The sequence below is a fragment of the Pyricularia grisea genome, chromosome I (genome assembly GCF_004355905.1).
Source record: "Pyricularia grisea strain NI907 chromosome I, whole genome shotgun sequence".
Taxonomy (NCBI): Eukaryota; Fungi; Ascomycota; class Sordariomycetes; order Magnaporthales; family Pyriculariaceae; genus Pyricularia; species Pyricularia grisea.
The window spans coordinates 501600-529228 of NC_044973.1; the positions used below are offsets into that span (position 1 = coordinate 501600).

Sequence of the window (27629 nt, forward strand, 5' to 3'; positions counted from 1 at the left end):
AATATTTAATTCAACATATACGCCGCAAATGGCCTATATCCCCTTTACATATATATTAATTTTAAAAATATACCGTTTCGACCATTTTAAATAAATTTTAAAATCCAAAATCCCACTTTTTCCAATCCAAAACGGATTAAATAAAATTATATTGCAGATTTTTTTATACGTTAAAACTTGTATTCGATTAATAAAACGCATAAACGAATTTTAATTAAAATATAACCGGCGCTAATACGTATTAGGAAAATCTATCCGACGAATTCCCGAATTTTAAAAGTCGTACCAAAAAGATTTTAATAACGGAACGATTAACAAAATGTTGCGAATAGGTTATAATATTAATATATATATATACCGTATATATATAGTTTTTATAAAAATATTAAAAAATATTTGCATATTAATTAATTATTTAACTGTTTATTTAACATTTAAATCTGCATTTTTAACTGGTTTAATTCCACCAAACGCTATTTTTTTTATCGTACCAATTCCAACTTTTTTATTTTTTTTTGTAAACGTATTAACAATAAAAATAGTTTAATTTAACGGCGTATATATATTATATATTTAAATATAATTATATTATTTTTAAAAAATATTATTTCCATAATTGCCCGGAAACGTTTGCGTCGTATTAAAAAATTTGTTATAATTAAATCGTTTATGCTTTATAATTATAGCCCAAATATTATCGCCGGCGCCTGGCCTACCGGGCTACCATTTTGGTTTATTTAATTAATTTCGTTGCGCGTATTTTACAATTGTAACGCAAATATTATCGCCGGCGTCTGGCCTGCCGGGTTACCACCTATATTAGCCGGGCTGCCATTTATATTAACCTGGTTAACCTCGTTACGCGTACCCTGTAATTACAACGTAAATACTATCGCCGGCGCTTAGCCTACCGGATTACCATTTGGATTAGCCTGATTAACTTCGTTACGCGTACTTTGCAGTTGTAACGCAAATATTATCGCCGGCGCCTAATTTACCGGGTTACTACCTGGGTTAATTTGGTTAACCTCGCTACGCGTACCCTGCAATTGCAACGCAAATATTATCGCCGGCGTTTGGCTTACCGAATTACCACTTGGATTAACCTGGTTAACCTCGTTACGCGTACCTTGCAATTGTAACGTAGATATTATCGCCGGCGTTTAATTTACCGGATTACCACCTGGATTAGCCTGGTTAACTTCGTTACGCGTACCTTGCAATTGCAACGTAAATATTATCGCCGGCGCCTGGCCTACCGGGCTACCACCTGGGTCGGCCTAATTAATTTCGCTACGCGTACCCTATACCTATACCGCAAATATTATTAATAATCGCTAATTTATTTAAATACCCCTTTAGGCGGTAATACGTATTAAATACGTTAAATTAATTATAACCCCAAATTAAAATAAAAGTTAATCGTTCGTAAAATTTTACCCGGGTTTATTATACAAATATAACGCATTTTTATACGTAACCTGGTCCCGAAAAATTGTATTTGCATTTTCTCCCCGTGCAAATTTCCGAACCTTAAAATCTTTACGTTGGAAATTTCGAATAAATCGTTAAATATTAAATTTATTATTCCAAACCGTAAATATACCATATATTTGCGTTATATTATCTTCCTTTTTTTATATAAAACATTTACGTTCCAACTTAAGAATAAAATTAATATATAATTTTAAATTATAATTAATATAAATAATTACCTTTTAATTACAATTAATAAAGGTAAACGACGTTTAATGGACGAATTATCTTTTATATATCCAATTTTTACAATATTCGTATATTTTGGTACTATTTTGCGCCAAAATTGGTTTATATTAAAATACCGTACAAAAATTATTGTTTTTAACCACGGAAATTTTTTTTAATTAAACCAAACTTTGGTTTTTAAATATATTTCGGTTATATTATATATTTATTGCGTATATTTATTTTTTATTTCCAACGAAAACAGTTGCAATAATTATATACGTGCCTCACACCGCGGAAATTACGTTTTGAAATTGCGGATTATATACACCATATATATAATATATATACATTGCAAATATTTTTCAAATATTTTATTGGGATTTAAATAGCTTAAATATAAACCAAAACCTAAAATATATATTAATATTTTACTTGTAAATATTATATATACAAAATTTACCCAATATTTATGCTTAATTTACGTTTACAATTACCGTTAACCAATTTCCAAATTTACGGTTTATTATATAGCCCCAATTAGCAATTTCCCTAATAATATTTTTATAAATTTAAAAACAATTAAAAAAAAATAATTTCCAATTTTCTTAGGTTTACGGGTTTGCAAATATATATAAATATATTTACCTACGGTCGTAAAAATAGCCTGAAAATAAAATTAATTAGTCCATATATTACGCTTATATAAAAGATTTATATTACAAATACGTACGATTTATTAAATTTTCCTAACCTTCCAAAAAAAAAGATTAATAAATCCAACAACCATTTTAAAAAAATAAATTCATTTCCAAATAATACTATTTAAATAAACGCCTAAATATTGTATATATAATACAAATAATTGCAAATCTTCCATATATTAATTCGACTATATTCCATACAAATCGACGTGTAAAAATTCATCGACGTGTAAAAATTCGTCGTCGTTGGTTAAAAAATTCCGTATAAACACCTATATAATATAATATTAACTATATATTTGCGTTATATATACGTTATATATAATAAACATACCCACGTATCCCGTTCCGTCCGGACATTCGATAAATCGCAAAACTCGAATTATATTTACAATACGGCTAAAACAATTCAAATACCCCTCTAATCCGCGGTATAAAAGCTTATATTACCATTTCCTTTTTAAATTTTGGAAAACGGTACTAATGGCAAAATTACCTGTAAAAATATTAGCATATACTACGTATATATTAAATATTTGTTTTATATATAATTTATATACGTAATTTTAGGGATAAAACCTTTTATTTACGTAAAACCGCAAATATATCTTATTTAATTTACATTAATATTCGATTTAAAAATATTGGGTAATACGTATATAATTTTCGAATAACAATAAAGGTCCATAGATATCGAATATAATTTACCGGAATATAAATATCGAAAAATATATTATATATACATTATTTAATATATCCGGCTCCATTACTATACCGAAACTCTACCGTTATATATATATATATATTAATTTAATATTCCGTTTTTATATAATAATAAATTCCCTTACCGCAAATTTTACGCTTATATATTAAATTACCAATATATATATATTATTAGTTTTTTATAATAAGGCCGCCATTTTTAACAAAAAATTACAAATATCGAAAATTTAACCCAATAAATACCGGAAAGAATAATTGCCCTATATACCATTACTTTACATTTATTTTATTGGGGTATACCAAATAATAAACCTAAATTTTTAATTAGAAATTTTCAATACCTGTTAAATTTAATACGTATAAACGAATTTAACCGATAAAATATCGGTTAAACGTTATTGTATAACCAGGTTTTTATTACATCGTTATAATAATATATATTCCCAATAGGATTTAATCGAACTTATTAATACCAATAACGACAAAATCCGTAATAAACAGTATCGTAATTGGTTAATATATGGTTTATATATATAACGCATATAATTAGCATATTTTTTAATTTTAGTTCGAATATATTTAACCACTATTGGTATTGGTTATACGTTTGCCTTATATATAAATATACGCTATATTTATTCCAAATCGAAACGATTATATGCTACGTTGGAACCTCGTAAATATTAACGAAAATTGGAACATTGCCAAATTCTGCTGCATTTTAATACCCAATAAAACGCGAATTTATTATTAATATAATTAATAAACCAATATACAATTTTTTGTAAAATTAATACATTTACTTTAATAATAAAACTTTTATAACTCATTCATTTTTAACCTTTTTAAAGGATTTAAAATAAAGGCAATATTAAATTTATAATATAATATTAATTTAAAATTAACATGTATATATTAACCATATACAAAATATATAGTAAAACCCATTCGATTAATAATATAATCAATTTCTATATTACATATATCCGCAAATACAATTTGTTCAAAATTTGGTATTTGCCATGGAATAATATATAAAATTCCGTTCGGTATTGTATCCGGATAATAAAAATCATAACATAATATTGGATTTTAATTGCTAAAATCCTATATTTATTATTATTTTCTATTAATAACCCAAATTAAGCTACAATATCCTGCAAAAAATAATATTAACGCATATACCCTGCATATATCCGGCATATATTTTATATATATTCCCTACGCTATTTATATTTTCGTTAATCCATAATAATTCCAAAAAATTACCAGGCGTAAAAGTGCCAAAAATATTTGTATTTGCATCTGGGGCTTATTATAAATATTCTGGTTAGCTATTAATCGAAAAATTAAACAAAATGGCCAATATTATTTACAATTTATTAAATTTCGAATTCGCAATTGGTATATTAATATTTAAAACCATTACGGTCCGTAAATCCTATATATAAAAAACGCAAACGGAAAATAAAAAACGGATAAACATTATATAAAAAAAAGATTTTTTTCTAAATTTAACGTTCGGAAAAATATAATACCGATTAATTTTAATATTAAAGTCTATTATTAAATACGCGATATTTCGAATAAATAATGCAAATACGTAACATTTACACTGCCCCTACCTCCATTTTCATTATATTTGCAATATTACATTGGCCATTATATATACATAACATATACTATGCCTATATATAACGTACGTTTTATAATATATATAATAAATAAAATAAAAATTTCTGCGTATGCGTTATATATATAGTGCATATACTGGTAAATTATAATTTTATTTACTATTATTGTATAATAAATATATTATATTTATTTTTCACGCTTTTTAAATTAAATTTAAATAAAAAACTGGTATTTATAACTTTTATTATATTCGAACTATATATTAAACTGTTAATATTAACAATAAAATTCGGTATAAATATTTTGTTAATTATTATTTATTTTTTTATATTAACTAATATTATTAATTCTTTTTAAAAATTTAATATAAATTGTTTAATATATTAATTTATTTGTAAATTTTTTATTCCACTTATTTATATAACTTAATAAATTTAAAATATAATTATAATATTATTTATATAAACATTTATATTATATATTATTATAATAAAATATTATATTGAAATTCTATTAACGTTGAGCTCCTCCCATACATATGCATAGTATATGCAGCGTATATACCGTTAATTATCTGTTTTCCGGGTCTACCCTTATGTGGGACAACCCATTCGACCCGTTTTGTTTGGCCAATTAAATTGCAAGTTCTGAAGGGGGTTTAACTCTTAGCGAAAGTGGGTCTAATTATCTCTGAAGGGGGTTCAGCTCAATCCTGACCCGGGTTCATCTAATGCCTCCTTACCATGTCCTCATACGTGCCAGGCTGCCCCACTTTGAACTTGCGGGCGACGACAGGGTCTACTACGTAGCCAGCCCTGGCAGGGATGCACGGACCAGCATAATCCCCTTGCCTGATGAAGGGGATGATGAGACATAATGACACTTATTATCGAGTTGCCCGATACTACCCGTGCAACGATGCTACCAAGATATTTTTGCTTGAGGGCTTTACAGTGAAAACATGGAGGAAATTAATGGATTTCCCGCCTCGACAAGTAAAAGCAGTCATTTACATAGAAATGAGTATCTAAGGTAGCTAAGGCTATGCCTGAAGTAAAGTATATTGCAATAATCAGAACCTAGCTTACATGGCTAGGTGCTCATCATGTATTTCGTTTGCAATCGTGCAACTATCAACCATCTCATGTCTGCCGATTGACCAGGCTACTACCACCACCACCACCACCGCCGCCGCCGCCGTGTCGTATAGTCGTGTGCTTCCTTAACCTGCACTAGACTAAATGCATCCCAACCTTCCCTCCAAGACCAGCATATCTCAATGACGCCTGATAACAAGCGAGAGAGAAAATAAAAGGGGAAGACAAAAAAAAAAAAAAAAACGAAAATCAATGTGTGAAATATAAGCCATGTTCCAGTCTTCTAATACCCTGGATCCAAACCTGCTGACCAACTTGGGCTGTGAAAAGTAGCCAAATATTATCCATCCAAATTCAATATCGTGAGGAGCTGCGCCGTGCTAAACTTGAAATGCAAAATCAAGTAAAATGCATCAGTGTAGAGGTGAAGCACGTCTGTGCCGTTTGTAGTGAGGCGCCAGAATGGTACTCCACAAAGAAAGAAAAAAGGAAAAAAAAAAAAACAGTAAAGGAAACAGAAGCCGAAAAAGGGCAAGAAGACAGCTAGGAAAACATAGAAAAAGGAAAAGAGTAGAGGAGGCTATAATATGTCAGAAAATCACGGAAGAAGCCATGAAACGCCGTACCAGTTTGCTTTTCCCTCGCGGCTACCCTTTGCACCAACCATCAAACGAAGTGTAGAAAGGAAGAAAATGAAAATGTAAATAACAGCTGAAGAGTGACTCTACAGCATGAGGGGTATAGAAGAGGAATCTGAAATCGGTCGCGTTCTATTCCTCGTCGACAGGGTAAAGGTGGCTGCCGATCAGCTTGTTCATCGCAAACATATTCAAGCTGCTCTGCTTGAATACGGCTTGCATCTTTTCGTCGCAAAGAATCTGTCGCTTATCGTTTGGGTCCTGAAGATTGTTGCCCTTGATGTGCTCCCAGAGCTTTTTGACAACTTGGGGTCGAGAAAGCTAGTCCCGTCATAGCAAATGTCAGTCACGAACAATCAAGGGAGGGCATATGCCCAAACAGTAATAGTGCATATTCAAGGGAAGCACCTACAGTAGGCTCTCCGCACACTTCGGCCAGCGACGCGCTCAAATGGAAAGGTTTTTGGAACCCTCCGCCGGCCTTGCGCTTCTGTGTTCCATCACCAGATAGGTCTTCATCGTCATCGGCGGCGACCTTGGCTTTGCTCTTCTTCTTGGTCACCTTCTTCTTAGGCGCTGCCTTCTTGTCCCTGCCGCCGCGCGTGGTACGCACCCTCGCCATCTGCTCCTCCTCTGCCTGCAGCTGCCGGGCAAACTTCTCGTCGGCCGACTCGGTGGATGACTCGCGTTTCTGCTTCTTCTTTGGAGGTGGCACCGAGACGTTTATTTGGCCTCCTTCCTGATCCTCGTCATCCTCCACTTCCTCTTCCTCGTCCTCTTCGGACTTGACGGCGGTGCCGTTGCCGTTGACCATGTCATCGTAGTCTCGCTTTGGCGTTTCTGAGGCCGCCGGAGTAGGCTCGTTGGGGTTCTCCATCATATTGGCAGTTGCTGCGTCAAACCTTGCACCTATGAGAGCTTTGATGGCTTGCTACAGGGACGATGACGGATTAGCGATGGTGGCCAGCCGGTGGACGAGGGACCGCAAGTATAGAGCTTAAACACCAAGAGCTTACCTTGTGTTCAGATAGATCTTTGCCATCGAGCGCAGTTTCCAGACCATTCCTAATCTTCTTCATGGTGACCGTCTGGAGGTCCGCCGTCTGGAGAATGCCATCGATGATGTTTGTGTACCGCTCCTCGTCGGCCGCGCTCACTGTGATAAGTCGGCCCGTGTTAGCTGGCCGGACTTTGGTCCAAGTTTGCGCAGATTACTCTTATTGCCATGATAATAGCAAGTTGCGATGCACATACGTGGTTCCGACATTTTGCCGGTTGGGGGTGCAGGGAACCGGAGGGGTGGTCGTCGGATCAAGGCGGGTTAGGCTGGCAGCGGGACGAGGCGAGATAGCAGCCTTGTCTTGTGGGTTTGGGAACAATTGACAACAAACTACAAAGTGCAAAGAACGCCAACAGATGAAGAAAAAGAGAAAACCGAAGCAAGAATAGGGTCAGCAGCGCGCGACGGTGGCGTGAGTGAAGGGCTCTGTAGGATATGCCGTTTCGTTTGCTTCGGGTCGCCAATGGTCTGAGTTACCCAGATGATCTGCAATTCGGGTTGCGGTTGCAAGTCGCGCGTGTAGTGAGTGCTGCGATGGATCGAATGTCCGACACCGGATTAGATAATCAAGGTGGGGAACCTATAAATCAGTGCAGTGCAGTGCAGTGTAGGTAGTGACTGAGTGCCCAGTGCTTCTTTTTGATGTGATGGGATGGAGCTTCTAGATTTCAGGTTGCACTCGGAGCTTGGAAATCGTGGGGGCTACACGACAACAAGCTTATCTATCTTTGGTGCTTATGTTGGATTTCAAAAATATAGGTTGGAAGACAGAATAAAAATCAACTGAACTGAATGGGTAGAGAGACAGAAAAAGAAAAGAAGAAGAAAAAGGCAACGCACGATCAATCGCGATTGTTTACGTCAATTTCCTCTGTCGATTGTCACGTTCAACACACAAAGACAACCTTACTTACCGTAGTAAACTAAGGTAAATTGACGCACGACGGGCCGGGGGCCATAAATGGACAGAAGCGGCACGTGGGTTTCGGTGCAGACGATCCGAATTGTGCATCACGGGGCGCACTGCATACCAATCAAGCGGTCCCAACGGTCAGTCCAGTCAATATCCTGACAAGACTTTGAGTGGAACTCGGCGCCTTGCTTCCTCGATACCATCCACAACAAGAAAGACTTGGGTTTCAAGGCTTTGTTGATGATAACGAGACTGCAAGCTAATATTTCAGTAGGTACCTACCGTACCTACCTATTCATCATTCATGTATGTGAGCGATCGCTCCTAACAACGGGACAACAATGGCTGAATAGGGTATTTTTGAGCCAATAAGAAGTTAACCTCCACTAGCTACTCATGATGCACGTGATACCCCTGAGAGCTTGCATCTTGTAACTTGACTTGTACACCGAAAAGAAGTTTACTCTTGTTCGTGCATATACAAGTCTATGCCTTTTCTACGCGTCCAATCACTTTTTTTTTTTTTTTTTTTTTCGTCGTTGTCCTGGCAATCCACCATCTAAACTTTGCGTCTTCAGGATACAACACTCACTTGGCTCTCACTTTCGCATCCCCTTTTTTCCTTGGGAAGAAAAATACTCTCTTGCCTCTCATCCACCTTCCGAAAACCCAGCTTTTGACATGCAACCTTTTGGTGTTAAAACAATGGCTGCATCCTGGATTTCCTCTCGTTAACATCTCCGGCCAAACTTCACGTCATGACCAATATCCAACATTCGCTTATTCTTATCATTATCATTCCTATCCATAATCTTGCAATCGATGGGGTTCTTTCTGTCGGCATGGACACTGCAACTGCACCGCAACATGTCGCTCATCAGAAGGGCAACCAAACTCCAGACTTGACCCAGCAGAAAGAAGTCTTTCCGACCAACATCACCGCAGCTCACTATGCCATACTTCCGCAGGCCAAAACGGATGCCGGCTTCTCCGACCGCGAACTTGTGACTGTCTACAAACTCTACCAGATCCAGCTCTACATCAACTGGCAGATCAGGCAGCTTGGCCCCCGATGCCTTCGTCCGGACGAGTGGCTCACTTATGCTTGCGACTTCTTCCAGCCGGTCTTTGCTCTAATACACACGCCATCAGGCGAGTTCAACGCTCAGCTAGGCAGACTGAACCTCGAAATCCCGCCATCCCGACGTTTCCCTCATATCTGGACTCGGATTGTTGGGGATGATTTCACCATCGACAAGGAAGCAGCCCGTCATCTATCAGACACCATTGCTGCGGTTGTTTCCGAGGCTGCTATGCTGTTCCCTGACATGAAAGTCTGTCAACGATCACACTTACTAGATCCCTTACCAGGCGGGCGCGAACGTGTTGCAGGATACTTGTCTCGAAACATCAACACTCAGAACCTCAGCGGTGAATCCGATGTCGCTGCCATCGAGTGCCGAGACAAGCCAGCCAGTATCGAGCATTGGCTCAGCAAAGTTTGCATATCTCACGAGCCCGACGCAGTCGAGCAGGTAAATCTGTGCATCAACAGCACCCCATCCAGTCACGATGCCCCCGTTGGCGACCCGGGAAACGACTGGGCCAACATCGGCCTCGGCGAAAGCGACATCAACCCACTCGCCATCGCGTTCGACCCCGAGCACAAAAACAACACGATTAGAGACTCGGTGCTGGACCGGGACGGCATCGAGTACTTCACCAGCGCCGGCGCCTTCTGCGCCCGCCTCCACCTGCTCGAGTGCTCCGGGGTTCTCAGCATTAGCGACCCGGACTTTGGCGACGTGCTTCAGGGAATGCTCCGCGGTTCCGCGCTGTGGTGGTTCATCAACGAGCTGGAGGACGAGGAGCGCGATGCCCTGCGGACGACGTCGGTCGTGGCGCTCGGCAGGGCCATGATGTGGCGGTTCCCGGCGCTGAGCGAGGGCCAGGCGAGGAGGTTTCTCGAGGACCGGGACGAATGTCTGGCCGTTCTCACCGCCCAAGGCTGCTGCGAGTGCGTGGACCTGCTTCGGATCCAGATTATGCAGCTGTGCAGATACGCACAAGTCGCCGAGGTTGCCGATCGGCCCGGTACCTACGTCGACATCTGGGAAAGGTTGGAGCCCCAGCTGCGGCAGTTCTTCGACAGGCCCGACCCGAGCACATGTGACCACGACAGCTTCGTGGCTCTAGTCGACAAGGGACTCGTCAAGGCACTGAAGGGGGAGAAGGCTCTCTTGGACGAGGAAAACCAGGTGGGTAAGATCGGCAAGCCGGACCGGCTGGGCCGGAAGGGCTCGGCTCTGAGCCAAGATGTGCCAACAGGCACAGAGGGACAGGAAGACGAGGTGGAGAGCGATCAATCTTACTGCATGTGCACATCGTGTTGCAAAAAGCTAGCCCGTCAGGGTTTCAATGATATTGGCTCCTCGGCTGAACATAACGCCGGGTTTCGTATGCGCACATGGCCGTTTCTAGGTCGCCCCCTCGTTGATTGACTGTCATGATTGTAACGGAAAGCGGAGGAACAATTTGTTTAGCAGGGAAGCGCACAGATGTTTGCACAAGTAACATTATCTTTACGATGCATTGATAGACTCATAATTATGTAGAACGCTGGGTAGTATGGTACAAACAGCCACCTTATGGAAAGATGTTGTTCTTCATCTCCAAGTCCCCCGACTCTTTTCGGACCACTACTATATCAAGGTCCTGACTCCGAGCAGAGCTCTAACCTTGCCTATCTGATTGAGGTATCGTCTTGGTAGCATGCTTGTGTCTTACAAGTGGGTGTCCTCGGCGTGACATTATATGATTCACTCAGCATATACTTTGACGCGCTCCAAGATTTGGTGTTGGGGGTACAAGATGTCATGTAAAATTTGGTGTGAGAGTATAGTAGGTAGGTACCTACACTAGGTTAGATATAAAAGCTGCACATTACCATGGACCGAGATGCAGGTGTCTACTAGCTTGTAGTCTACCCTTGATGCTCTGTATTGTCTCTCTTGTATTGGATTGCATGTTCTAGTCACTGTCTTAGCCTTTCAAGACTTGCGGAGAAGGTAAATCCAATAAGGTATGGAACCCATTCACTTTTCTACCGTACTTCCTGCATGATGACAAGCCTTTTACCTCCTTCCGATCCGAGTCCGTGTACGATAGGATAACATGATGACCTCGGAATTCAATGATGAACGCCAGAAAGAGCTGACATCGTCTGAAAATTTAATCTCCTTCACAAGCACGTTGTTCACTTATAAAATTGGCAGGGACATTACTGACACCCCAACTCGGGGACTTTGATACCTGTATTAAAGCAAGCACAATCTATCGGATTCCACCTTCTAACTGTCAGAACGTTGCGTCCCCCTACCGGTGGCCAAAGTCAGCAAATCCCTCAGAGTTGCAGTCTCGGCTTCCTGCCTCGCCAGCTTGAGTCTTAGATCATCACGATCGGCCGCCACCTTAGCAAGCTCGTGCTCAAGCTCCTTGATGCGATCCAGACGCTTCTGACGGTATCTACGAGCAGCAGCCGTGTTACGTTCACGTTTGCGCACGACTGACTCGCTCTCCTGTTGAAAAGCTTCCTCGGGAGAGGGATGCCCTTGTGACAAGGGAGATGAATTTATCGCCTTGGTGTTTTTTTGGTTGTTGACAGCAGGTGATGCGGATCGTGATGCTTTCATGGAATCAAGGGGTTTTCCGGTCTGATGAAGTGGATCAATCGAGTTCAGGGCAGAAGGCGTCAAAGTCGGCGTCTGATAGGAGGTGGTGTTGTTGAAGTCTGCGAGGTTGACAAACGCTGGAAAGTGGGGATTGAAGGGGTCGGCGGAAGACCCGTCCAGGGAGGACAGCCCAAATGAATCGCTGGGCCAAGTGACCGGCAGATGGAGAGAGTACAAGGTATCAACCGAAGGATGATCAGAGGTCGCGGCGACACTTGCGAGAATGGCCTCGTCGGCTGGCTCCCAGAGCAAGAGGTTATCCGGGGTCGACAAAGGCAAGTCGCTGCTGCGGCTGGTAGTACCGGAACTGGGTCTGTCTTGGTGATGCTGGCATTTTGAAGGCTGATGGGGGCACTCAGACAGGGTAAATAGGCCTCGATTCTCACGAGGCCCTGATGATAAATGCGTTTAATACGGGCACTTGCGGAGGCCTAGTTGGCCAGTGTTTCCCATAGGATTGAAAAGATGAGTTTGGTCGAAAGGTCATAAACTACCTGTGGAGTAGAGACTACAGACCTGGCTTTAGTATTTTCGCATCATGTCGCATGTGTCCTGCCTCACGTCGACTCACTATGAGTCGAATTTCCTAATTTGGCCTAGTGTGCTTAGCCCAGAATTGAATACCCACCTTGTTTGACAAAAATGCCGGGATACCGCAGCTCAGCCTATTCTAGACTGATCTGCAACTACATACAGTACTGTATGTTCGAAGTGGAATATGTAGGTGTTGCAGACTCGCAGGTTATATTTACCCACGCACTACCTAACTTTGGCTAGAGCGGGGGCGTCCGATTTTTCGCTGAATTCTAGTGCAACACCACAGTAGCTAACGGATAACCACAGTACCTAGGTACCAGGTACCGAAGATACTCAGTCAAAGACGCTTATCGCCGACAATGATCCAGAAAGCGGGGAGGGAGTGCGGGGATAGGGGTCGGTCACTTGTACATACAAACTCTCCAAGTTTGCTTGACATGGCTCGCTCGATTTGCTTCGTTCGAACAAACGTACAGTAGAATCACAAACGGCCTAATAATCGAAATGTCTGACACAGAACCTGGTCAGGCAACCTCTGAGGCACACCTGCTTTGGGTTGCTGGCAAGGAGAAGATCGGAGGCGGCGATATGTAAGTCGGAGTTCTTCGCTTCATACTCAGAAGAAGAAAGAATATGTTCTGACTTGGCATGATGTTAGCCTAGCAATTGAAAATCCCGCAACCGGCGAGATATTTGCACAGTAGGCGCAACCCAAACCCAACCATACATATGTCTTTATTGCCCCCTGTTGCAGCGTCGGTAATCCTGACCGTCACTCTCAAGCTGCCATACTGCATCCGCTCAAGATGTCGATCAATGTATTGAACAGGCCAATAATGCCTTTGTTGCCGGCACCTGGTCCAAGGCTCCCCGCCATTTTCGCGCCGATGTCCTTGACCAAGCCGCTACCTTGCTCTCTGAACAGCTCCCGGGGCTGATTGACCTCGAGGTCTTGCAGACGGGCAGGGCCATCCGCGAGATGAAGGCACAGGTGCCGAGCCTGGTAAAGTGGTTTCGGTACTACGCAGCTAGACTACGCGTTGACGAACGCCATGTTCTGCCGACCACCGGGTCTCTGCACAACTGGGTCGACCGTGTGCCATTAGGTGTCTGCGCCCTTATCACTCCATTCAATCATCCGCTGTTGATTGCTGTCAAGAAGGTGGCCCCGGCCTTGGCCGCCGGAAACAGTGTTGTCCTCAAGCCATCAGAATTGACGCCAATCACGTCATTGCAGCTTGGCAGGATTCTTAGAGACGCTGGCCTTCCGGAGGGTGTCTTTTCTGTCTTGCCTGGTCTGGGGGTCGAGACTGGCAAGCAACTCGTCTCACATCGCCTGGTCCGTAAGGTTGACGTTACCGGCTCAACTGCAGCAGGCCGGGCAATTGGGGCCATTGCAGGCGGAAATCTGGCTCGATTCAATGCTGAGCTAGGCGGCAAGGCGCCCTTGGTGGTCTTCGAGACTTCTGATCTGGATGCCGCTGTCAACGGAATTGTTTTTGGGGCTTTCGTTGCCAGCGGCCAGACTTGCGTGGCAGTCACGCGCGTGCTTGTCCACAAATCGATATTCGGGGCACTCACCGAGAAGCTCTCGGAGAAGTGCAGCTCAATCGTCCGCCGTATGGGTGACCCGAAAAACCCGCTGTCCATGATGGGTCCTCTCATCTCATCAAAGCAGCTTTCGGGAGTCCAGCGTCTTGTCGATGGTGCAGTTGCCAGCGGAAATGCCAGACTGCTCTGTGGCGGCCAGCGGATGTCAGGCATGAGCCCTTTGGACGGGTTTGATCTTTCCAAGGGCTACTTCTTCCCACCGACAGTCCTATGTGGTACTAACCAGGACGGCTCGAATGTTTGTGCAACAGATTTGTGGTACGAAGAGGCGTTCGGGCCTGTGGTTGTGGTGGCGAGCTTCGAGGACGAGGGACATGCTGTTCGGTTGGCCAACGACACTTCATTCGGGTTGGGTGCCGGGATATGGACGAGAGATCTATCGCAGGCTTTCCGAGTTAGTGAGCAGATTGAGGCTGGTATTGTCTGGGTCAATACCCACCACCGCAACGATCCAAGCAGCCCGTGGGGTGCGCATGGCACGAGGTCTGACAGTGGTCTCGGTACTGAGAACGGTGCTGAGGCCTACATGGCATACACCGCACCAAAAAGCGTCGTTATCAACTATGCTTCAACGGAAACTGCTTTGAGAGAAGAGGATTGGTTTCGAGAGGATCAAAGTGGCAGGGAAGTACGGTATGGGTGAGCGTGGGCGCACCCGAAGGGGTACCTAGGTAGACGAGGATAGAAACTGAAAAGTCTGTCGAGTTGTTCTCTTGCTTGGAATTCATAAAGACAAAAAAGCCCAACCCCACTTGATGTTTGTCGTTTGACAGTTTTGACATTACCTACCTACCTACCTAGGTAACTATTCCTGCCCACCTGTCTTAGGTACCTTCTATAGTGGTAGGCACCACCTACCTAGGTACCTGTGGGTAATGTACCCACTTTCCTTGCCTCAACTTGAAGCAAACAGAACCCCAAGTAAGGGGACGAGAGTGTTTGCTTGCCTTACCTTGGCTCGACGTTTCTCACTAAGAGAGCCCGGTATTTCATCATCGCACCTGCCAACCCTGGCAACATCACTGCATCTCGGTTAATTGCAGGGGCATTTACCTCTCTATTGGTTGTTGACTGCATCCTACCTGCCTACCTATGTTTGCTTTCCCGATAAAAACGGCAATCAGGCTGCGCTAGCCCCTGTTATTGGCAATACGGAAGATATCAAGGGTTCAAAAACTGACAGGTCGATTATCAAATTTCGACCAGAATGTGTCTATCCGCAGCATTCCCCCAACATTTCCGGCTCTTATCCTCTCAATCCACTGGCAATACCTGTTCATTCTACCTACTGGTCCTGCCTTTTTTCATGACTTCGATGACCGTGCTGTCTGCTTTGCTCCGTTTGCAGATGTAAGCTGCCTGCGTACCTTGGTTCATACTTTCTGTGCCCGTTCCTGTTCGTTCGGCTGGCAGCGTGAATACACAAATTCGTTCCATCATGATAAAGGTATGCATCCAAGTCATGGTAAGGAAGGAGGTAGGTGTCCTTACCTTTTACTCTGCCTTTTTTCGTCGCATTCTAAATTGAACTTTCTTCCGCCTGTCTTTCGCTTCCTACCTGAATAGAGATACCTTAGGTTTCATGGTTCGAGGCCTCGTCTATCTTGGCTGGTGACAGTGCAGTTCGTTTCTTTGCATAGGGTTCTTCAAATTTCTGTTGATGGCTTTTCAACAATCGCCACTGCTAATGTTTCTATAGGGCATCTCCATAGTCTGGTTTTACGACAACTATGGAGGAGCCTTGATTGAACACCACCATGTATTGGATAATTGGCTTTCTCACATTGCAACACAGCTATCCACCATTCATTACCCCAAGCCTCGATTATGGGCTTTTTGCTCAATAATAATTTTTCGAGTTTAAGAAAACAATCCTGTTAGCTGACGGAGAAGACCGCCGTACTCCTGCCATGGCGCCATCCCCGCCTCCAGATACGAGAGCACCAAGCGCCGACACAGATCAAGGTGGACTACCTTGGGCTCAAGTCGCCCAAACTCAGATAAACAGTTACGTGACCCACAAGCAGCAGGAACTTAGTGGTATGATTAAGGAGGAAGAAATCAAAACAGAAACGGAACTCCACATGCACGTCAAAGCTTGCTTGGATGCAATTAACTATCTCGGCCCTTCAACCGAGGTGGGAAAGAACTTCAAGGCTAGAATCTTGGAACATTTTCCAGATGACGAGGATCTGGGCCACTTAGTCTACAGGAAGGTCATGCAGGGAGTCAAGGGACGCAGCCCTCACTGGGACATGATCGGCTCGAAGCTGCGCGAGATTGTCGACATCCTGAAAAGCGGCCGTGATGACAGCCGCGGTGAGTCTCAGCACGAAAGTCGGCTTGAAGCATCGTCAAAGTCTGCTGGAGAGCTTCCAACGCCAGTGTCACCGAGTTTTTCCGCACAATTCAAATCCTCCTCAAGCGGTCGAAAGCGGCCTCCTCCAGTAAGTCCTTATCGAAGATAACCGAGTGCACACACCTTGCCTAGGTATCTATATATTCGAGACAGACAACTGATAGATATCAGCTTGAAGACCTCTTCAAAGACGATTACGGGATTGACCGTGACCCGTCAACCACATCAAACTCTCAGACATCGAAACGCTCTAGAGCTAACACTGCTCCAGCTGCAACTCATCCTGAAAAGTCGGTGGCAGCTAATATGGATCAACCCCCGAGCTTGCCAGTATCAAAAAGTCAGAAAGATCATCCTATGCCACCTCCACCATCGCCACGGAGTGCCAGAAAAAAGGTAGACTGCCGGGCTCAGAAAGTTTCAAGCACCAGCGCAAAAGCAAGATCAACATCACCAACTGGTACAGCCTCATCTACCCGGGGTTCTCCAACAAAGCGCGGTGACCGGGTCTCAATGAAGAGAACGGCTTGGCCCAAGCTTCCGGGGAAAGCTATAGTCAGAGGTACTGAAGTTGTCTCTGTTACTCCCTAACGCTACGGGCAATATTGTTGTCGAAATTTGTATAGACATTAACAGATATTCTTTTATTTTCTAGTGCCGAAGAAACCAACACAAGAAAAGCCACAAGATCAAAGGTCGAGCGGCTTTTAGGATACCGTCCTCTGAGCATAATTCGTTATGCAGAAGACATGTTCTCCTGTTAACAAGATATAACACAAGGAACATTTTGCTTGCTTATAATAATGACCTGGTCAAGAGAATGGTGTAGCTTGTGCCGGCTTCATACTCCGAAAAGTGGAAGTACCTGGATATATCTATACCATACGATATTATGTGTAGTGTGTGGGGGCTTTTGCGGAGAGAACTTGCTTATTCTTTATACTAAACATGGCAACATGACTTATAGAGCGTTGGTTTGGGGTGTAGCGAGGTTCCATAATGTAGACAAGCTCAAGTACCCAGTACCTGAGCCCACTCCTGTCAGAAAGGTTCAACTGTAGTGGTATTTATTGTATTCTGGGTTGGATTGTACTAAGACGCAAAGAAAGCAAGGTATTCCCCATCTTTTACAGCCCCATGTCCCACTGTAGTCCAAAGCACTACTGATCGCATCAACAATTCTCAAGTGGCACAGCACCTGTAGCTGGCGGGTCCGGGGCATTGGCCTCTGTAAAAAAAAAAGACGGTCTGCTCGTTAGGCCAAGGCATTCACAAAGTGCACATCACGTGTGCTCGAGTCTGCTCAAATAACTTACGTTGGACGGATCCCAGAGCGACAGTAGTCCGAGGTGGACATGCAAAAGCCGAGGGTGCTGCTGCACCTCGGGTACAGGCAGCACTTGACATTACTGGGGTCGTTGGGACAAGCTCCAACGACCGGTGCTGTGCCTCCCCGGTTGCTGCAAAAGGTTGTAGTCTGACAAGTTCCGATGCTCTGTTTGGGGAGGGATTGTTTTTGTAACCGTTAGCCAGCCACTCGCTTTTCTCTGGAAAACAAAGGGGGGATCGGTGGACGGGGCGGAATGGAGGGGGCAACGTCGACGACGTTCTACGCACATTCTGCGCCACGCAAAGGTCGCCAACGGCAGCCATGGCAGTGCTTGCCAGCAGGCTGATGATGGGAAGGGTGAACTTCATGGTGAATTTTGAGACGGTTTTGTTTGCTTTGGAGGTGATAGTCTCGAGAGTTTGATAACACTCAGGGCTTGACCACGAAGTAATACCCAGACTCTTGACGGGATAGTCGGGTTGATATTTATATACGATCCTGGCAAAGACGGCAGCATCCTTATCACGATGTTTGCATGGCAAGATGCAGTCTTCGGTCTTTGTTTTGTCTAAACCCCAAGACCATTCGCACAGCAAGCCCATTGCGGCAGGTGGACATGATGTCTGCCTGCAACGCGTGGCTGCTTCTGAGACCAGAGGATATCGAGACAGCCCGAATGGCTGACGCTACCTCTCATAGAGACAGAAATCACTTGGCAAGCTGTAAGTACCCGATATAAAATCTAGATACAGCAATTTAAGGTAGCCAAGAGTTTAAAAGCGGAGCTTTTTTTCTCTATGTGGCGGCTTAGGTACCCGAGCTGAAGGAGGGGTTTTGGTTGAATCGGCGCAAGCTAATCTTGTATGCCCGTTCTGGATGAAATACTACCTAGTCAAAGAAAGATCGCAGGCAAACATGCATATGGCTGGTCTGGATCATTGGAAAATGCATCTTTCGGTCACATCACCCGCGAAGGTGCTCCGCTTTGAGGATTGCTGCATAATACAACGCGCGCTGCCCGCCTACATGGCGATACTCTATAATCTAATCATATTAACTATCTTGTAATCGGCATTAGGATAGGAACAAAAGAAATGAACAAGATGGAAGTGCTGTTGAAGAAGATTTTATCTTGGTCAGCCTAGTATGTGACTGTTACCATTTTGTTAATATATCTCCTTGCCCCTGTGGAATCACTGAGCAAGTTGTGGAAAATCCATTTGCCGACGTCTTCTCTCGAAATGGTGTATCCAATTGCTTGCGACTCAATTCCCTTGTATGGGTCTTCAATACCGACACGGACCGGTTTGGCCTTGCTGTCATCCTTGCCGTCAACATACATGCTGCCCCTGATGACTGTGAACTCGGGCCTCGCGCCACCGGCAGCTGGTGGCGTCTTCTTGCCAGTGGCCTTGTCGACAATTAGTTGAGCCTCCATCTTCTTCTTGTCCTTGTGCGCACTGGCCAGCATGACGTAGTACAATGGCGCGAATGCCAGGGGTACGTCTCGACCAAAGTCGGAGATGCCAGTCGAGCTGACGGCGATGACCCTCGGCGGCGACAACTTTTGCGCTCCGCCTTGAGCGACAAGCTCTTCCACAGCGGACAAGAGAGCCGCCATGGACTCTTCGCACAGCGTCGGGTCCTCGTTGGCGCCAAAGTTGCGCAGGGATGGGTAGCTTCCAACGGAGCTGACGACGACGTCGACCAGGCCGGGTAATGCCGCATCGCCGGGTTTGGTGAGGGCACGCTTCACGTCCGCCATGTTCTTGGCATCTCCCTGGATAACGGTGAGGTTGGATTTGGAAGGGTACTTGTCAGTCAGCTTTGCTGGCGTCCTGACTACGGCAACGCAGTTGATGCCGGCTGAGAGGGCGAGCTGGAGAGCAGCACCGCAGACGCCACCGGTTGCGCCGAGGAAGAGAATCGTTTGAGAAGTCGACATATTTTTTATTGTGAGAGCGAAGCACGAAGAAAGAGATGATTGTTTGACGATGAGGAAAAGAAATACTTTTCTTGGTTGCTTAGCTGTGATGGTTTGGAAGAGGATGGATGTGTTATAAGGAATGCCAAGAGATGAGAACATCAACGCAAGCACTTGCTGCTTTATACTCTTTGGCAATTGATGTCTCCCAAGGCTGCCTGCCTTGCCTTCCTACCTTGGATGACTCCTTTCATCGCGTGAGGTCTCACACACAGTCGCATTGCGTGCGGCTGAGGTGGTTATCGCCGGCAAAGGAATGCAATTCGACGAGTCCGCCCACCTTCAAAGTGGGCATTATGCGTAAGCGCGCCTGTAAAATTGCATTTTTTATCTTGAATACGTTTATGAAACATGAAGCATATGGGACGGCACCGGAGCCGGAGGTAGGTTTGGGCGGGGAGGAGGTGAATACGGGAAACCCGGAGCCCGGAAGATAAACAGTGAGTGAAATTCCGGAGTGGATGCTAGTGGGCGCAGTACTCATAAAAATCTATGGAGCCCCAGACTTCTTTCTGTGCTTGCATTTGGAGGGGAGGCGACAAGATATCTGCAGGGGAACCTGGTAACACCGACTTGCTGCAGTTCAATTTAATTGACAAGAAGATAAGTTTGTTATTATCTCGAAGCATCAGAAGGGTTTGGAATTGAGTTTGGCTTCGCGTCCTGTACTTTTCGCGATTGCGGCGGCGCAAGGGCGAGTGAGAGTGAGGTGTTCAAAAACGACTGACTCTTGCAAGACTAAGACTCTATACCGAAATGCTGATTGAATCGAGCTCTCGGAGAAAAGTCACGTGGTACACACATGTCGCCGACCGTACATTTTAACTCCGCCGGTAACCGCTCGGTCGGCCGGTCACAGGGAAGCCGCAACTGGCTGGCGACTGGGGTCGCAACAAGCTCCACCGAGATTTTTGTTTTGCGGCATTAGTTTCGGCTCAGTTGCCAAAGCCTCCAACAATTCTTTGCAATCTTCTGGTCCGAACGAACACGCTGTGGCACAAGTCTCCATTTTACTTCTTTTTTCCATTTGATCCCTTCAAGTCGCGAATATACATACCCATCTTTCACAATGCTGGGGACTTCAAGATCGGCCCAGGTAAGTACTGCAGTCAATTCACTTATCAGAATGTTGTCTCCTGTCCTTCTCGTCATGCATCATGTAACACTGACACCTGGCCCTCACCCTTATCTAGTGCCTCGTGCGCGCCGCGCGCAAGCCGCAGCTCTTCCAGGCCTCCAAGCAGGCTTCACGCACATTCGCGACCGTTCAGTCTGACATCTTCAAGCCCTCAAAGTATGGCGGCAAGTACACGGTCACCCTCATCCCTGGTGACGGTATCGGTGCCGAGGTCGCCGAGAGCGTGAAGACCATCTTCAAGGCGGACAACGTTCCCATTGAGTGGGAGCAGATCGAGGTTTCGGGTATCGCAGACACCGCCGCTCCCTCGGGCCGCACCGAGGACCTTTTCAAGGAGTCGGTCGCGTCGCTGCGTCGCAACAAGCTCGGTCTCAAGGGTATCCTCCACACGCCCATCAGCCGGTCCGGCCACCAAAGCTTCAACGTTGCCATGCGCCAGGAGCTTGACATCTACGCCTCCATCTCCCTGATCAAGAACATCCCCGGCTACGAGACCAGGCACAAGGACGTTGACTTGTGCATCATTCGTGAGAACACCGAGGGTGAATACAGTGGCCTGGAGCACCAGTCCGTCCCGGGTGTTGTCGAGTCGCTCAAGATCATCACACGTGCCAAGTCTGAGCGCATTTCCAAGTTTGCTTTCAGCTTCGCCCTCGCCAACAACCGCAAGAAGGTCACCTGCATTCACAAGGCCAACATCATGAAGCTTGCCGACGGTCTTTTCCGTAGCACCTTCCACGCCACTGCCAAGGAGTACCCGACACTCGTGGCTAACGACATGATTGTCGACAACGCCAGCATGCAGTGTGTCAGCCGCCCGCAGCAGTTCGATGTTCTGGTCATGCCCAACCTTTACGGTGGCATCCTGTCCAACATCGGTGCCGCCCTGGTCGGTGGCCCCGGTATCGTCCCTGGCTGCAACATGGGCCGTGACGTCGCCGTCTTCGAGCCTGGCTGCCGTCACGTCGGTCTTGACATCAAGGGCAAGGACCAGGCCAACCCTACTGCTTTGATCCTGTCAGGCTCTATGCTCCTGCGCCACTTGGGTCTTGACGACCACGCCAACCGCATCAGCAAGGCCGTCTACGCCGTCATTGCCGAGGGCAAGACCCGGACACGTGACATGGGCGGCGAGGCCACCACCAACCAGTTCACCAAGGCCATCTTGGACAAGATGGAGACTTTCTAATTTATAGTAAAAAGACCCCCACACGACATGGCGCGATTCACGAGATTGTATGATCAGTAGTGAAGCCCTACCTAGCCTCTGGGTTTGTTCCGCATCCGTCGCGTTTCCAAAGAAGCACACGGTTTGAGGGCTGCTACTCAAGGGACGTACCCTTGCCACATGTCAAGTGGAAAGGAGTGCGAAAAGAAAACAAAGCGACAAAGGACAAAACGCACGCTCCAAACCATATGGAGACGTGTTGGTGGTTTTGATACGTGAATGACGAGAGGCTTGATGGGTGGAGAACTGTATTTTAGGGTAGACTAGGATACAAGGCAAATACTTTTTTTTTTTTATCTTGCCCCAATGCGCCTGACTGTCACAAAATATGAATTAGCCCACCCGACAACTAACAGGGTTGGCGCCATACTAATTTTCTTATCCATCTTATATCAGGATTTTTGCCTTGTATGGTAGAGTAGTTCGGACGAAAGCGAGCTGAACATGTGTTGGTGGCCCCATGCACCAACAGTATGCAGCTGCGCAGTGCTATCGCTAAAAGATGACAGACGTGCCGACGGTAAGGTATGGCGCATGGACTCATATGCATAACGACCAGGTTTTTCAGCTTGCCTGGTAGTAAGTGATTTTTTTTTTCTCTTACGGTCCTTACCCAAAGTACCTTGAATAGGTGTGTATCGAACGTCAAATAATGGTCCCATATCATCACATTCCTGCCAACGTTTTTTTTTTTGTCCCCGCATATGTATAAGCATGCACCCGTTTCCAAGCATCACACTCACACAAAAGTGCGATCGGTTGCATGGATGGGGTTCGGCCAAGATAAGAGGAAGGAGAAGGAAGAAAATACAAGTAAGCTGACTGTGACCTGAGCAGCTCCATGACCATACCACTTGCAGGCATTGAACCAGGCCTTCATTCCCTTGATTGGATTTGTCTGGTACTGGTAGTTGGGACATGTAAATGCATGTGGTAATTTATTCGCCGGTTCCGGCTTCTCGCCGGCATTGGAAGTGCGACATGATAGATTTTGATGCTAGTGCTCATGCAGGCGATGATTGCCAAAAAGTAGACACCCACATCTACCTTGCCTTGGATTGCGAAACAAATCGCTACTCCTTGAGGACAAAACATGATCTTCTCCGATGCGACATCATAATTGAGCTTGGACAAGTTCCTGACTCGGAGGTGTTATCAATTGGTCAATTAACCACTGCCAGAAGAAGTGCACAGCTGAGTAGGTAGGTAATTCAAACGTAAGTAGGTGTGTAGATAAATTGTTGGTTAGTTGCTTCTGGCGACGCTATTCAGATTGTTGATGGATAGGTAGGTATGCAGCCTTATGAGGATCAGCAAGTATTAACGGGGACACTAGCCCTTGGTTGCGCTCAAATGTCACTTTGGGTGTAGTCTCCGCCCTCTCACATCTAAGCGGATTTCAAGAACGTGGAGTTTTGAGATGATTGGAACCCCAGGAGCATCTCTGTAGGGGGAGCTGTTTTTTTAGCCAGTTAGAAACGTCCAATTGTGCTAGGGATTCCGTTTCTGGGTGAAGATGTTTTTTTTTTTCCTCTCCCTTGCGCAGCAAGGTGTAAAAAAGAGTCATGTAACCTATTCTGGTACCAACAAGGAGCCGATTGACCCCTGGATCCAGAAAGCAAATTGGAATGGGTAGGGGTATCGAAAAAAAAAACAAAAAAAAAAGAAAAGAAAAGCGATTTAGCGATCTCCCGTCAGCATGGGTTTTCTCCATGGTACAAAGACGTGTTGGGTCAGGCTGGGCGAAATTGTAAGAAAAGCAAGTTGCTCGCTCGCTCTCTTTCCCCATGTAGCGTTGCACCATCATCATCATCATCATCTACTCACCTCCACTGGGCTTTTTGAAATGAGGTCAGGTGGAAGAAGGTAGGTAGGACAGCGAATCTTTTCATCGAGGTGATTTATTTATTTGACAAGTATTTCTTAAATCAACCATCCTTGCCTGCATTGAACGTTTTGTTCGAAGTTTTCACCGGGTGGAGGACATCAATCAACCTTATTTCAACCAAACCTACGCTAGGCCTTTCTTTCACATGTCTTTGCCTATTGCGCCTTGATTACATCTTTCCCCCCAGCCTACCCAATTCAATTCAATCGACCGCAAAGAAGGTTTGCGACAAAGAACAGACGAGGCGCCGCACGAAATGGCGGGGTCTCCGAAGCCAGACGACACCGACAACAGCTGGGCCAATGCAGCTTCAAAGCGGGAAAACGTTGGCGTCTGCACCAATGCCTCAGCTCAGCTGCAACAACAATCAGCAGCAGCATCATTGCCTACCGACCAGGGTCATCAGCAGCAGCGTCAGCAACTGCAATCACCTTCTTTCCACCAGCAACAAGGGCAACAGCAGCTCAATATAGTATCTCCATATGTCTCTAGGAGCAACACCGTCACCTCCAATGTCTCGTCAATCGCGACCCAAGACAAGGCGCTAGACGCTGCCGGCGCATACAGCACTCGCGCGAACCGCCATCTGCCTGCTTGGAAGGAAGAGGAGGCCGGCGTGGCAGTAGCATTGACAGCTAGCATTAATAACAACAGTAACACCAACGCTACGCCCTCAACTGGCTTTCCTCAATCCTCAAGTCCACCCGCCATGGAGCAACCACAGAGCAGTTTCTTTTATGGTCAATCAGGAAGCCAACCTCAGTATCAAGTCGTGCAGGATGCTAATGGGCAATTTTACTACTCCCAAAGCTCTGATTACCAGCAGCCTGGAAGTGATCAATTGTACCAAAGCCCTGCATTCATGGCCCCTGGCCCATATTCCCATACATCGACGGAGTATAGAGGTGCTGGTGAAATGCATGATCCTCCTCAGTCAGCGTTCCTCATCGACAACAACGATCCTGATAAAGCTGCCGGTTATCGTAACGGCGACAGCAAACAGGGAATCTACCACCATACGATACATGCCGAATCACCATCGATGCTGCCGCCGGGGCAACTACCCCCGCGCCCCAGCCGCAGCAAGTTCAAGCACAGGATCTTCGGCCGCTGGCGCTGGCATTCGTGGTGGGGCATGTTTCTCTTTGGAATTTTTGGTATCGCGTGTGCCATAGGTCATCATGCCTGGTACAGCTCTTTGCATGGAAAGAAGGCCGAGCGTCAGCTGGAGTATGTTCGTTACGGAACTATCCTCGCCTTCGGGGCCAAGGCCGGCCTGAGCGCCTCCATCGTGATGGCCTATCGCATGCGGGTGTGGACGACGGTGCGAACGCGGTTGATGAGCGTCAGGGCACTTGATTCCATGTTCGCTGCGACCGAGGACGTCACGGCCTTCTTTAACTGGGAGTTTATTAGCCGAGCTAAGACGGTGGCCGCCCTGGTTGCATTTGTCTGGCTTTCTCCCTTGATCGTTATTCTGACTGCAAACACACTGATTGTGGAGATGCAGCCGGCGGAGCACAAGACATTTTGCCCGAGCGTACGGACTCTCAACTTTGGTCTGGAGGAGACCAACGACTGGCGCAAGCCAACCCTGGTTGACGACTTCAGATCGATGTCGCTGTCTTTTTACAACTCGACCATCACTGCAGCCGACGACCCTCCTCCCGAAGGCTGGTTTGATTATTGGACCGGCGCATCACCAAAGCTCGAGCAGGCTGCCACAATCCCAGCTTTCATGGAGACGGTCAGTCCCCGCCAGAATGTATCATCTGACGTTTGCTCTCAGGGTTGGGATTGCCTGTACAACATCTCCTTCACCGGTCCCGGCTACAAGTGCACGGAGCTTGCGAGCGGCATTGACTCAGTACCCAAGATTTTGACAATGCAATCGGGTTTTAAGGCCAAGTCTCCGATTGAAACAGACTGGCTTCTTCCCAAAGGAAGCCATGCCTATTATGCGTTCAACACGGGTGGAGAATACTCAAAGACGCAGATGAAGGAAGTGTCCCCTGGTGGCAAGCCCATTGGCAACTTTAGCAAGGGAAGCAGTTCACCGAAATACCCCAGTCACATGGGAGCTTTCCGTACAGATCCCTTGATTTGGATAGGATATTCCGAGACTATGAAACCCTATGATCAGCTGCCTGTCAACCGGAGTGACCCCGAGTGGAACAACGCCTTCGTCCCCAAGATTTTTGCTTGCGAGCATTACGAGACAAAGTACACTGTTCAGTTCAACCACACTGGCGGTGTGCAAAACACGACTGTTTTGTCCCGAGAGTTTATGAGGCCCATCATAAATACTACTTACCTCGCCAAAGTCGATGCCGAGGACGGCACCAACGACAACACGACGGCTGTACCCGAGTCGAACTACATCAAGCCGCAAGATATCGCCAAGTACCGCCTCACGGCCGGATACTATGGCATGGGACAGCAACTACGGCTTTTCCTCAACGGAACCGTGTCCATGGATGGACCCGAAAGCACACCATTGTCGAACCCGAATGCTAACACAAAGGCCATGCAAACAAAACTACTAGAGAAGCGGCTGTACACACCATACAAAGATCTTATGGGCCGTGTGCAGGGTCTCTATGAAGATATGCTTCTATCTATATTTGCCGACCCTCTTCTAGACATTGTTGTCTGGGCTGCAAAGCCAAACGAGCCCAGTGGCCTGCGCACTTCCCAGGCTGCTGCACTAGAGAATAACCAGGATCCCAAGGACTACGAGCACCCTTGTGTTAAATCAAAAACGGACAACGTCTTTGTCTACAAAAAGGCCGACCTCTGGGCGGTGTACACCATCGGCATCGGACTTACCATGCTCGGCATCGCCGCAGGCCTCTGGGCCGTCATCTGGGAGGAGCGGCAGGGCGGCCGCATCGCACGCAACACGCGCTTCAGCAGCATCGTGGCGGCGACGCGCGGCCCAGCCCTCGACGGCGTGGCGTGGTGGGCTGTAGACCGAGGTCGCGTCCCCAAGGACGTCATGGCGGCGCGGATGGGCTTCGGCCTGCTGCCGAGCGAGTACAGGAAGAGGCAGAGCGGGGTCCCCATGATGGGCACGCCGGGCATGCCCTCGCGGCAGTTCAGTTCTGACACGTTCAGCTTGGCCGAGAGGAGGACCATCAGTGGATACAGCCCGGCGAGAGCGGCGTCGCCGACTGCCAGCTTGCGGAGGAGGGGGAGAGATCCGCTCATGTACGGGTTCGGACTCGAGGGTGAGGTTGAACAGCCTACTACCAAGCTGCCCAAGTTTGGGTAAGGGACGAACTTGAGAATTTTTTTGGTCCTGGATTTATTTTATTTTTCTTTTGGATATTTCTAAATTTTAGCGAGC

At 45.9% G+C, this 27629-nt stretch overlaps 9 protein-coding genes across 9 annotated transcripts; 5 read left to right on the forward strand and 4 right to left on the reverse strand.

The window, feature by feature from the left end:
* Positions 1-6318: 6318 nt before the first annotated feature.
* On the reverse strand, positions 6319-8350 carry PgNI_05231 (uncharacterized protein). Its single transcript, XM_031125265.1, has 4 exons — positions 7756-8350; positions 7518-7657; positions 6914-7432; positions 6319-6822 (listed from the first exon to the last, which is right to left on the reverse strand). Exons 1-4 carry the CDS (start codon positions 7766-7768, stop codon positions 6634-6636), a joined length of 861 nt encoding a protein of 286 aa, XP_030981909.1. The 5' UTR covers positions 7769-8350; the 3' UTR covers positions 6319-6633.
* Positions 8351-9316: 966 nt separating this feature from the next.
* On the forward strand, positions 9317-10975 carry PgNI_05232 (uncharacterized protein; the record flags this gene model as incomplete). Its single annotated transcript, XM_031125266.1, has 1 exon — positions 9317-10975. The coding sequence occupies one exon, from the start codon at positions 9317-9319 to the stop codon at positions 10973-10975; it is 1659 nt and encodes a 552-aa protein (XP_030981908.1).
* An 849-nt stretch (positions 10976-11824) lies between these two features.
* On the reverse strand, positions 11825-12539 carry PgNI_05233 (uncharacterized protein; the record flags this gene model as incomplete). Its single annotated transcript, XM_031125267.1, is given in 2 exon segments — positions 11825-12497; positions 12508-12539. The coding sequence occupies 2 exon segments, from the start codon at positions 12537-12539 to the stop codon at positions 11825-11827; spliced, it is 705 nt and encodes a 234-aa protein (XP_030981907.1).
* A 554-nt stretch (positions 12540-13093) lies between these two features.
* Positions 13094-15058, forward strand: PgNI_05234 (uncharacterized protein). The gene is made up of 3 exons (XM_031125268.1): positions 13094-13332; positions 13401-13442; positions 13526-15058. Exons 1-3 carry the CDS (start codon positions 13247-13249, stop codon positions 14994-14996), a joined length of 1599 nt encoding a protein of 532 aa, XP_030981906.1. The 5' UTR covers positions 13094-13246; the 3' UTR covers positions 14997-15058.
* A 1205-nt stretch (positions 15059-16263) lies between these two features.
* Positions 16264-17215, forward strand: PgNI_05235 (uncharacterized protein; the record flags this gene model as incomplete). Its single annotated transcript, XM_031125269.1, has 2 exons — positions 16264-16800; positions 17054-17215. 2 exons carry the CDS (start codon positions 16264-16266, stop codon positions 17213-17215), a joined length of 699 nt encoding a protein of 232 aa, XP_030982343.1.
* Positions 17216-17894: 679 nt separating this feature from the next.
* On the reverse strand, positions 17895-18410 carry PgNI_05236 (uncharacterized protein; the record flags this gene model as incomplete). Its single annotated transcript, XM_031125270.1, has 3 exons — positions 17895-17940; positions 18029-18207; positions 18330-18410. 3 exons carry the CDS (start codon positions 18408-18410, stop codon positions 17895-17897), a joined length of 306 nt encoding a protein of 101 aa, XP_030982342.1.
* Positions 18411-19183: 773 nt separating this feature from the next.
* On the reverse strand, positions 19184-19987 carry PgNI_05237 (uncharacterized protein; the record flags this gene model as incomplete). Its single annotated transcript, XM_031125271.1, has 1 exon — positions 19184-19987. The coding sequence occupies one exon, from the start codon at positions 19985-19987 to the stop codon at positions 19184-19186; it is 804 nt and encodes a 267-aa protein (XP_030981904.1).
* A 984-nt stretch (positions 19988-20971) lies between these two features.
* PgNI_05238 (uncharacterized protein) lies at positions 20972-22688 on the forward strand. The gene is made up of 2 exons (XM_031125272.1): positions 20972-21122; positions 21220-22688. The coding sequence occupies exons 1-2, from the start codon at positions 21096-21098 to the stop codon at positions 22351-22353; spliced, it is 1161 nt and encodes a 386-aa protein (XP_030982341.1). The 5' UTR covers positions 20972-21095; the 3' UTR covers positions 22354-22688.
* A 1848-nt stretch (positions 22689-24536) lies between these two features.
* On the forward strand, positions 24537-27554 carry PgNI_05239 (uncharacterized protein; the record flags this gene model as incomplete). Its single annotated transcript, XM_031125273.1, has 1 exon — positions 24537-27554. One exon carries the CDS (start codon positions 24537-24539, stop codon positions 27552-27554), a length of 3018 nt encoding a protein of 1005 aa, XP_030982340.1.
* Between the last annotated feature and the right edge of the window lie 75 nt (positions 27555-27629).